The sequence below is a fragment of the Hirundo rustica genome, chromosome 16 (assembly GCF_015227805.2).
Source record: "Hirundo rustica isolate bHirRus1 chromosome 16, bHirRus1.pri.v3, whole genome shotgun sequence".
Lineage (NCBI taxonomy): Eukaryota > Metazoa > Chordata > Aves > Passeriformes > Hirundinidae > Hirundo > Hirundo rustica.
The window spans coordinates 8,693,252-8,705,321 of NC_053465.1; the positions used below are offsets into that span (position 1 = coordinate 8,693,252).

Below are 12,070 nucleotides of genomic sequence, written 5' to 3' on the forward strand. Positions count from 1 at the left end.
TTTGGGAATAGGTGTCCTCCTCGTTTATTCGTGCCCTCTCCTTGATAATGAAGTAACTGAAAATGAAACAGGAATTAAAAGGAGTGAGACAGGACAGCCATGGAGTCACAGCCCCTGCCCAGCAGCTGAGCAGAGCCTGTGCAGGGTGAGGTTTTCTTGGTGAGGTCAGGTGAAACCTCAAGGACTGTTACAACCACTTTTCCCCCAGGAAGAGAAGAGGAGCGAAAGCTCCAACCCTGCCTCCCAGATCTCTGTTCTCTGCCAGGTTGGCTCTGAGACTGGCAGGAATGCTGCAGGAGGAGTGTGCTGCCAACAAAGCTCCAACACAGGCAGGGATGTGCGCTGGAGGAGGAGAATTTCCCCTGCCCTTTCCATGCAGACCCTGAAGCCTCTCTTATTTCCTCTCTCCTCCACTGCTCCAGGAGAGACAGTGGAGCAATTACAGTCAGCTGCTAAAATTGACAACCCTAATGCATCCCACAAACTTCCCCCAGAGCCACACTGCGGACTCCAGGGCCAAACTGCGTTCTGCTGCAGCCCCAGTTTGTCTGGGACACGTCTGGCTGCTCATGAGCCTGTTGGATTTATCACCATCAAGCCCTCTGTTTCTCATGCTGCCCCACCAGTGCCCAGCGGCTCTGACAGCCCGTCACAGCACCAGGATGCTTCCCATCCCGCTGTGTGCCAGGGCTGGTAACAATTCCTGCTGTCCAGCACCTCCTCTCCGGACCAGGGCTGCAGGGGGGGCAGGAGAGGGGATGAGAAAAGGACACACGGGGTGGGGACCATCGCCACGGGAGCCTGCGTGCCGGAGCTCCGAGCACCCACCTGGATGCCGCGATCTCCGACTTCTGCCGTGCGATGGCCGCGGCCCTCTGAGCCCCCTCCACGCTCCTGTCCACCTTCTGCCGGATCTTGGCGCTCTTGAGGGGTAGCACACGCTTCTTCATGCCCTTGACCAGGACATTGTGGCGGTACTTGCCCTCCTCCTTCTTGCCGTCGGGCAGCGTGGTGCAGCCGTAGCCGTGCCGCAGGTTGTCCAGCCATTCGCCCTCGTACTTGAGCCCGCTGGAGCGCTCGCTGACGCCGAAGCCGGCGCGTTTGTCGTTCTTCCACTCGCCCATGTAGGTCTCCGTGGTGGTGGCGTCGATGTCAGACTCGAAGGGCGTGTACTCCTCGCCCTCGGCGCCCTCGCCCAGGCTGACGGTGGACGTGGCGTCGCTGGCGGCCGAGCTGATCCCGCTCTCGCTCTTGAGGAAGCTGACGCGGCTCTTCTGGCTGGCCAGGGATGACTTGGACTCGGACTTCTTCAGCTTGCCCAGCAAGGAGCCCCTGCGGAAGAGCCCCCCTTTCTTGGGCTTGCCGGCCTCGGCGTCCGCGTAGAGGCTGAGGGCGAAGCCTCCGCGGGTGATGGTGGGCGACAGGGCCAGGCTCTCGGCGTTGGCGGCGGGCGAGTCCTGCTGGGGCAGGGTGCCGTTGCTGTGCTCGCTGCGCAGGGAGGACAGCGACGTGCGCAGCGGGGAGCGCACCACCGAGGCCATGCCGTAGGGCACGCTCTGCCGCACGCCGTAGCCGTGCCGCATGCCGTTGGTGAACTGGCCCTGGTACGTGCCTGCGGGAGACAAGACGGGCAGCGTGAAAGAGCGGCTTGGTCCTGGGGAGAGCGAAGGGAGGTGAGCCGTGGGGTTGGCGCTGACCACAGCTCCAGTGGTGCCCGCCCACGTGCTAAAGCATGGTGCCCAGGGAGCGGGGGATGCCAGCCCGAGAGCCCGTGCGGGCGGGTGACGGCTCGTTGCAAAGGGATTGAGGCACCGGGGGACATTTTGCAAACCCAAAGCCACTTACGGTACGGGATCTGGGTTTCCCCCGGGAGGGAAGTGGGAGGCAGCCCCCAGGGGTGGAGTTCGGGCTGTGCAGAGCGTGGCAGCAGCCCCAGCAGGCGTGTGAGCTGCCGTGGCACATCTCTCCTTGGCTTGGTGACAGTCCCTTTCAGCCTGTTCTGCAGTCTGTCACTTGCAGGCTGCCAGGACCAGCTCTACAGCCCTGAGTCAGGATCCCACATGTCCACTGACTGCCCTGGTACCTGGAGCCACATCTCCTAGTGGCTGACATATGGCTTCTCTGAGTTCCCAAGATCAAGACTTGTGACACACTGCACAAAGGAAAAGATGGGCAAAAAAAGGGAGGAGAGAAGCAGCTCCATGTGGGGTTCCTTCAGCTCTGCCCCAGCAAGCACCACCCCACCACACTCCTCAGGACCCAGCTCAAGAGGGTGGACGGTGTCATATGAGGGGAGACACAGAAAGGAACGTGTTCACCATGGCCACGGCTGCACCTTGGGTACAGGACCCTGCTAAGAACCAGCAGGATTTAGGCAGTGACACCTTGACGGACTGGGACATTGCTCCTCTCCAGATGCCCAGATCCCTAAGGCAAGCACATTTGCAGGCTCCAGCAGAGTGCAGACCCCCACTCTGACTTTTCTCACCAGGATGTCAAGAGATTTAAATTAGCTGCAGCAGAGGCCCCAATGAAGAGCTCCTGGGAAGGGCAGGGGGCTGGTGGGGCAGCAGGCAGTGGTTCTGACAGCCTGGGATGAGCCTGGGATGAGCCATCTTCCCAGCCTGGCTCTCATCAGTCTATAGATGCAGTTGCCTCAGAAACCAGCAAACCACCCAAAACAAAGGCAGCATTCCGCTCTGCTCCTGGCACTACAGGGCCTGGAATGGGCCACCCCAGAGCAGCACCCTGTGGAACAGAGGCTGCCAGCAGCTCCCTCAGCCTGGGCCACAGGCAGAGGGTGATGGGGGAGCACAAACACCTCTATTCCTTTACTCTCCCAAGTGCTGCTTCCTGTAAGCCAAGGGTCAGCAGTGCTGGGGGTATTTTCACAGAGACCTGTCTTAAACCCGGTTTGCAAAAAGCAGTGATCTACCAGAAAACCCATTTTGGGAGAGCAGGCTCTCCCACGGTCCTGGGGAGGCTCAGCCAGGGCTGGGCTGAGATGGGAAGGGGGTGACCCATCTTCAAGGCATTAATCTCCCCCCTCAGACACTATTACTGAGCCCAGGGATGACCCTGTCCCCCAAGGAGCAAATCCAGTTCCTTCTTTGGCGATCGTGGGAGTGCATATTTTACAGTCTCCCAGGCCACTTCTGCAGCATAATCTCTCCTCCCAAGCTTCAGGTTTCGTTGAAATCCTCTTTGGACCTGCCTGTGGAGTGTTAACTTACAGTGCTGAGGGCCAGGAAAGACAAGAAGTGCCCGAGTGAGCAGCAGCTGCTGCCCTGGGTGAGCTGCCCCCGGCCAGCCCCTGCCCACCCTGCGCACAGGGAACTGTGGGGTCCCCGTAAACAGTTGGTCTCCCCTACAAAAACTTGGGGTTTCAGCTAATATGTGGCATTTGCAAACTGCAGCCAGCCATGGGGAGCCAGCTGCCAGAGCAAGGGGCCATTTTCCATTTTCTTGGATGAGTTTGAAGCTCTTCTAGGGAAAAATAAGGAAAAATCAGCATGGGTTTGGGCACGAGTCAGGAGCCGAGGACCATCACTGGAGATCTGGGCATGTTCCTCACCATGCTCCCAAATCCTTCTCCATAAAATGGTGATGAGTCTTCCTAGTGCAAAGTGAAGTTACAGAGACCCCCCAGTGCCCCACGTCCCTCCCTGGTGAGGTCAGTGCTCCATCCCACCCGCCCAGCCGGCGAGCAGGGCTGACACATGATCAGGGTGACACTGGAGACCTTCTCCTAGGATGGGAACAACTTCACACGTATCAGGCTGCAGCTGGTAATGCCGCCATGGTAATTCCCTGCAAAAGGACCTCTGGAAAAGTCTTGCAGGTTAAAGGGGTTCAGCCACTCCTCAGGGGTCAGGTCAGAGCAGCTGCTGCACTCCAGCAAATCCCCAGCCCTCTCTGTCCCCCTCAACAGCTCCAGAGCCAGCTGGGTGGGAAAAGCCACGTGGCACAATGAGTCTCCAGGGAGCGGGGATGGAGTGCCACCCTCAACACAGGGTTCAACACCAGCTCCACAGGCTGGTCTCAGCTCCCTGATTTCAGCCCATAAGCGACATCGCCCCTGTGGCCAGAGCTGCCAACCCCGCCTGGATGAACGAGGGCACCGACACCGAGCTGCCCACGGCTGCCCAGCCAAGGTGGGGCTGAGCAGGCGCTGCCACGGCCCTGTCGTGCTGCCATTCCCTGCCCAGCTGAGGCTCCGTGCCAGGGCAGGGCCATAAACCAGCCCCGGAGCGGAGCCAGAGGCTGCAGGGAGCGGCTGCAGGCGCCAGCACCGTGCGTCAGGACACGCAAGGTTCGAGCAGAGCCAAGCCCTGCCTCACCAACACGGCCCAGTGCAGTCACTTCAACAGAAAACAGGGCTGTGCAGAACCTCTCTGCAGCAGGGCTGCACGTCCCCAAGCCCCCACCACAGCCCAGGACCAACACAGCCTGGGCAAGGGGGCCGGGCAGCACGCAGAGCCGTCAGCCGGGCTGCCACGAGCTCACACGCGTCTGAGGCTCTGCAGAAAAGAATTAAAAAGCAATGGATGTGCAACAAATAAATCTCTGTTTAGGATAGGGAGCCTACTTCCCTGCCTCCCCAGCCCTGGTGATTCATCAGGGCAGTGGGGCAGAGACACCTCATCTCATCAGCGTGTGATTAGTGGGGGACAGGGGCCCAATAATCCTTTATTGGCTGCTTTTTTTTTTGTTCTCATGACAAAAACCACTGTCTCCTCTGCAGTCTCCAGGAATACGATTCATCACCTCTGCACAGCCTCAACCAAAAGCAGGTGATGCTGCCTGGATAACTTCATAGGATGGGAAAGGATTAAATTGCAGGATCAATGGAAATGACATCCCTGCAGCCTTCACCTCCAAACACTCCAAAGGGGTGGAAGCTTCACCCTCTGCTTCACCCCAGCAGCAGGATGGGATGGTGCACGGCTGCATCCAAAGCAAATCTTCAGCTCCCAGTGCCCTGCAGCAAGATGCCGTCACCAGCAGTCACACACTTCCCCTTCCCAGCCTGTCTCAAGGCTCCCATATAATTAGTGATGAATGTAAATAATACAAACAACCATGTAAATAATGCAAACAGCTCAAATCGCACCCCTGCCCTGCAGTCCCCTGCTGTCACCCGGATACTGCGATGACAGGCAGGTTAGACCTCAGTGTGAGTGGCCAGGGACATTTAAATGACACACAGCACCATGTGCAGGACAGGCCAGCAAAACCAGAGTGCTGCCTTTTGGTGCCAGCAGTACTGTCTGACGGGTTCTGCTGGAAAAGAGAGGCAAAGAAAACCACATAGAGGGGTAAAAAATTCACTATATTAATTCATTGGGTCACACTCAGCCAGGCAGGAGCTTTGCTACACAGGCAGCAGATGAAAGCCAGCACCATCGTGGCTCTCCCAGGGTCTTTTCCTTCTTTCACAGACACAAACTCATGGATGCTGCTCCTTCTGTCCTGGTCCAGGCCCCTTTCCAGTGCACTTGCCCTGCTGCAGGGAGGAGTTGTGCTGCTCCACATCACCCATCTCATCTCCCCAGTAAAGCACTTCTGCTTTTCCCCTCTTTGGTGGTCTTGTGATCATTGGTCTAATTGTTCCCTTGTGGTTAATTGACACCTTTTTTTTTTTTTTTAGGTTTTCCTTAGCACCCTAGAGAACAAATTGCAGTATCCAAAGTAAGTTGGGTTTAGGCTGCTTTGATTGCAAGTGAGGTTCCCCCCGCCATACAGATACATACAAGCAGTTATTTGTACAGCAAAGACAGGCTTTGGGCTGGATCGTGGGTACACGGCACAATTCACCATTAGCAGTGGGATTTTTCCTGCAGTAAAACTTGACTCAGGGTTTTGACTCACAGTCAAATGCACAAAATATTCAGAAAATGAGGCCTTCCTTTACAGCACGGACAAAACTCAATGAGCAAAGCCAAATAGCTACATGTTTACTCATAGCTTATGTTGCAGAACAATGAGTTCCTTCATGCTGTGCCTTCCACAACCCTACTCACTGCCTGCTTCAGCCAGAGCATTCTGCCCCTCTGAAGGGCTCTGAGCTCTTCCCTGGTGACAGCAGCACACACCAGTATATCCAGCGTGGACACACAGAGAGGTGTCTCAGAATGTCACTGTGTCTGCCCGGCCACACACACAGCTCTGAACCCCTTGGCTGATTTCAATCCGTGTTACAGAAAACTCCTTAAAGCCCCCAGTCTCCCATAGCTTTCACAAAAATAGGCTTTTGGTAGTGGGGAGAAAAATCCACACCGTGCCTGGGCTAAACGGTACCATGACCCTGGTTCTTATTAGACACCAGAAATCTACATGGGATTTCAAAAAGCTTCACTCCAGATTTGGGCTTTTTTTAAATCTTGGCCAGACACAAGATTCAAACACAGACAACCCTATATTTTAAGCGTATTTTGAAATGTAAATTTTTATGTATGTCTATATATATATATATATATATATATATATATGTATGTATATATAAAAAGTTAAAGGCTATTTTAAAACATCAGGATCAGCTACATTTCCCTGAAATCTGCAAGCAGTCCAACCATGACCTAAAGCTTCTGACGGCCTGGCAAGGGCTGCACATTCCCAGAGCCCTTTTTCCTCATGTGGCTGGCTTCCAAGGGGCTTGGGAATCATGTCCCCTGCTCAAGGGACAGCAGATATCCAAAGCCTTTCCAGATGTTTATCTTGGCAGCCTCAAATTCAAACATTAACAGGTCCCATTAGCAGTCTGGCCACATGTGGATCTTGCAGGTGGTTGTTGTGTGCAGGTGAGGAGACAAAACAGGAAAAGGTCCTGCAGGTCAGTGAGACCATTCCACCGCTGTCCTTCAGATGTGATGCTGGACAGTGATCCCTGGCCTTGACTGCAGTTCTATCCATGTTCCTGGGCCATCAGAGAAACTCATGCACTGAATGAACAGCTCAGATCAGGCAGGGTGTGATGACCCAAGGCACGGAGCAGCCACTGGGCACCCCAGCACAACCCCCGTGAGCCCCGTGGGGCTGAGCTCGGTCTTTTGGCAGGACACATCTCCAAGGATCAGGGCTAAAGTGCCAGCCTCGAGTGGCACCAGGGATCATGCAGCTGGCACGTTCTTGGGTGTGGGACAACACCCCAGGGAGTGCTGTGCTGACAGAAGCAGGATATTCTATATCCTTACAGGAGAACGCATGGGCTCATCTTTCCCGCTCTTCTGTCCCAAGCTTTCAGTCCCATATCTAATCAAACCCCTATGTCAAGTCTTACCCTTCAAAATTCTCCCCCAGAGCATTATCTGGAATTTTCCAGTAGCCCTTCACCCTTAGAAGGATTTGCATTTTAGGAAGCGGCAAGGAAGCAACCATATAAATTCAGAGGAGATATCTCCAGAATGACATCTCCTTGACATCTCCAGAATGAAATTCCCAATGGCAGCCATTGCTGATTGCTGCTCCTTACTCACCAGAGCACACCTTCCGTGTCACCTACTCGTCTTATGGCCTCACGTGAAGGTTGCACCCATTAAACCATTCCATGGCCACAGGACAGAAGGGGGAAAAAAAATTAAGGAGCTGGAGGGATGTGTCAGTTCATGTCTGTACCTACAACATTCAAGGGCACAAGGAAAATGGGTCATCTTCAAGACTTTATTCTCAATCTTAAAGTTAGCCACAAACCCACAAAACTCATTGAGAAATATTTATGAAAAACATAGTGCTGAAAGCCAGTTTTGAATTAGCCCATTTTTCTAATGCCTATAAATGTGATGCTTTTCATTCTGAAGGTTTATATTATAGTTATTTTGCCTTATAAACTAACTTCAATGCCGGTCCTAGATAAATATAGATGCAATTTTGATCCATATTTTGAAGGGTATTTCTTTCAAATCACCCTCTCTATTTAGCAATCCTAAATGTGGCAGCCTGGAACATTACAGTGCTGAAGAGCTACAAAATCACTTGCACAGAAATTCTTGCCATGTTTCTAACCCCAGAATTGCCACTAATGCAAGAGCACAATTAGACGGAGCATTTACAGAGCACAACAAACATCTGACTACGTGGTGCAGTTGTATAGGAGCGGAGGTTGAAACCTGCCAAATAACCAAAGGGATTTATTTTGGGGGGAAGGCACATGGCTACGTATTCTAGACAGCTTACATGGGCTCAATCAAAACTCTTTGGCAAAGCAGATGTGCAGGCAGCCCGTCACAGGCAGTGTTGGATGCATAGGGATAGCGTGCTGGGATGCTGTGGGTGGCTCATATCCGACAGAGAACATTCACAACTCGCTGCCTGGTGAGCGAGCGCGCGGCTCCCTGAGGTCGTGCGCCAGCTGGGACTTTCTGGGTTGGTTCAGCCAGGAGCTGCAATAACCAGTCCCTGTGGAACCAGGAGTCAAAGACTACACAAAATCAAGTTGGTTGGTGTTAAAAGAGCAGCTTGGGGCAATGCTCCTGCTGCTCTCCCTCGTGTTCACAGACAGTGAGCTGCACGTGCTGCGCCCAGCTGGGAAAATCGGGGCACGCACACAGTGATGAGATGGTTGGGGTTGCATCCCCAAGCTCCCCTTCTTGACTGAAGCACCCCAATGGCTCCTTGTAGAGCACTGTGCCTGTCTAAATCTCACTAGCAGGGACCGGACCAGGTCACCCCTTCGGCAGGGACAACGTGCAACCTCTGTTGTCACAGGCTGGGTGTGACACGGCTCACCCCATTCCCTCCGGAGCCACCCTTACCTCCGTCAGCGTAGGTCTCGGTGCCGTAGCCGTCCTGCAGGCCATTGTTCCATGTACCCTCGTACTTGGCTCCGCTGCTCATGCTCTGCCTCGCGCCGTACCGTCCCTTAAAGCCATGGGTCCACTCTCCTCTGTAAACCCACCGTCCTTTGGTCTCGATTCCCAGGCCGTGCCTCTTGCCTTGGGACCAGTAGCCTTCGTAGGTGTTGCCACTGGGCCACGTGTATATGCCCACCACCTCGAAGCCGTAGTTCCAGGAGCCCGAGTACTCGCCCTGGCCCTTGGGGCCGGTGCAGATGCCGTGCCCGTGGGCTTTGCCCCCCTCCCAGCCCCCGCAATAGGCGCCTCCATCATCGAAATCAAACCTGCCGCCGCTCATGGTGCCCTCCGGTGCCCCTCAACCGGGCAGCGTTCCCAGGGGCAGCGCTCCGGGGCTCCCGCATCCCCGGAGGGAACGGGCTGGGCGCCGAGAGCGGCCGCTCCTGCCTCGCCTGGCCCGGCCGAGGGGCTGGGGCACGGCAGGAGAGAGAAATTGGACGAGAGGGAGGGGAGAAGGGCGGGCCGAGCTCCAGCCCCCCCGTAGGGGCAGCCGCTCCGCGCCGGTACCTGCCCCGCGGGCACGGGCATGGGCGGCCCGGGGAGCCGCCCCCGCGGCAGAGGGAGGGAGGGAGGGAGGGAGGGAGGGAGGGATGGGGGTCCCGATCCCCGCGGCCGAGAAGGGGTGCGAGTCCCTATCCCCGAGGCGGAGGAAGGGATGGGGGTCCCGAGCCGGCCGCTCTCCCCCGCCCGGCCGCCGCCGCCCGCCCCGTCCCGTCCCGCTCTCCTCCCCCGCCGGGAGAAAGGTCAGCGCTGCCCTAACAAGGCCATCGGATCCCAGGAGCTGCTCCCAAAAATAACCCCCCTGGAGCCCGGCCCCCGCCTCGGGGCCCTTTTATGAAGGAGGGGAGTGACACATCCCACCCCCCACCCCCCCCGCGCCGTCCCCCGCCCCGGGCAGGGATCCAGGCGGAGAAGAGGCTGGGAAAGTAAATGTCTGCTTAAAATAGAGCCTGGGAAGGGGCCGCCGCGCTCCCCCGGGCCGGCAGCCGCTGTCCCGCTCCGCCGGAGGCCCGCGGGATGCGGGACGGAGCGCCCGGGGCCAGGTCACTCTCACCGTGTGTACCTGGCAGAGGCAGAACACGGAGTAAGAGCACAGCCGTCACCCGAGTGCAGCCAACAGCGCACTCAGCCCCTCTGCTACTGCCCAAAGTCACTTTCCAGAGCTGCTGTGGGGTAATGAAAGAACTTCAGTAGTGGCCATTTACCCCTCCCTCCCAAACAACAAACTTCCTGAATTTCCTTCTGTTTAACAGCCAGCAGCATAATTCAGTCTGTGTGGAAGAGATCACAGACAGTTGTAGACACACCTTGTGTGTAACCATGTCATCAAATACAGATGGCAGAGGACAAGGACTGAAAGACCAGGTAACAGGCTAATCCAAGCCCTCTCTTCTTCCAGCACACCCATCCCATTCCTAAAGACACGGACCCAGCAAGACCCTCCCTTACTGACCACCACGCTGAGAAGCTGCAGGAGCTGTGGGGGGTTTTCAGCCCTTCCAGGGGAGATCCCAAAACCCCACCGAACTCTGGGGCAAAGCTGCGGACTCAGTTCTTCAACTTTCAACCCCCTCATTGGCATTTCTAGGAAGAAAAGGTACGGAGGAACCACACAAGATATAAGTGCAAGAGAAGCAGGGTGTGAGCAGCACACAAACACAGAACACCCGCAGGCACAGGTGAGAAGGACCAAGTTAGAAGTTAATTACAAAGGGCTTCACTTTTATTCAGCCACAAGAAGGAATGAGCTCTTTGGTAACGGACTCAAACATGACTCAGAAGTGCCACTTGGCAGAACCAGCCCTCTAAAGCCTTCTGTAAAAAAAAAATAGCCAGATTTTGAAATTGGTTCAAGTTAATTTTTTTTTGTTGTTTTAAACTTTTAGACTACTTAGGCAAGTTTTCAAAGTTCTTGCTGCATTATTAAGGGCCATAAATTCACATTTTCTCAAAGCAAAACCAGAAGGTTTTGCTCTATGGTTTCTGCAAAGACCAAAACTTCTGAAAACAACTTGTGGTAACAGAAGAGAAAGCGTTAAGGCAGTGGTTGCAGCAACTCATGGTCTTTTATTCCATGGTGTTCCAGCACTTATGAGCCCAAAGATGTCGTAACTGTCCCAAGAAGATGCCAAGTTCAGGACTACGTAATTATTTACTTAGCAACTTTTCCTAATTACATATCACAGTTGTGAACTGATTGCACACTTTGTTTAAACATTAATAACTTATGCAGATTTTGGCATTTAAAGAGTTTTTGTTGACCGCCAAACCCACACAAACTTCAGAAACCACTGACAGTCTGTGTGCACAAAGGCACCACACAGAGCTGCTCTTATTTCCACGTTTTGGCAGAAAAATTCCCGTTCTCCCTGAAGACTGAGCCTGCTGCAGCAGCCAGCCCCAGCCTGGGGCTGACCTCTAGTGGCACTGCTCGTGTCCCTTCCCAGTCAGCACCAGCTCACATTTTTCTACTATTTTTACATCTCCCGGATTTCAACCCACTTTAACACAGTACTGACAGTGCAATCCTAAACCCTGCAGTACACGTCGGGTTACTAATGAATGAAATGGTAAAAGCAGTGCAGTCTTGAAAGGCACTTTCAGCCCCACGATGGTGCTGTGGTCAGAATTTGCATTTGAGAACAGTTAAGAATAATTATTTGAGAAATAAAGTCATTCTGCACTTTGTAGCCCAGTTTTGTAGACAACAGTTACCAAAAAATTGTCTTCAACTCAGAACACAGGTGGCAGACACGCAGCTATTGCAGAGCATGGAAAAGATGTGGGACACAGGTATATGCTCTCCATGGTGTAGGTGATACTTCAGAACTGGCAAAACAGTGAAACTGGTAAATTTACATGGACACTTGTTCTAAGACGCCAGGTGCTGGCACAGAAACTGTAAAAAACCCCCCAAGAGTAACACCAAAGGATTTTGCAGGAAAATGTTTGTCTCTGTTTCTTTTCCACATCTTACATGTCAGAAAGCTGAGGTACTGCAAGTAGTAAAAACAAACGAAACACAACTTTTCTCAGCCTCAACAAATTATATTTGATGGGATGCTCCTTTGATAGACACTCATAAAAAAGACTGTGCTGATGCACACTGTGTATGGAGAGCTGCTTGCTTCTGAAGCAGTAAATTACAGGAGAATGCAAAGCTGGACAAGGCAGCTAAAGTGATGATAGTTTAGCAAGACTTTAGTGGAGACAAATTCTCA

At 54.0% G+C, this 12,070-nt stretch overlaps 1 protein-coding gene across 1 annotated transcript in view; it reads right to left on the minus strand.

Annotated features, from left to right (window-relative positions):
- JPH2 (junctophilin 2) overlaps positions 1 to 9,388 on the minus strand; it is a 31,447-nt gene extending 22,059 nt beyond the window's left edge. The window contains 2 exon segments of the mRNA XM_040080132.2: positions 829 to 1,612; positions 8,751 to 9,388. Coding sequence (XP_039936066.1) covers positions 829 to 1,612; positions 8,751 to 9,129 — 1,163 coding nt within the window. The 5' untranslated portion in view covers positions 9,130 to 9,388.
- Between the last annotated feature and the right edge of the window lie 2,682 nt (positions 9,389 to 12,070).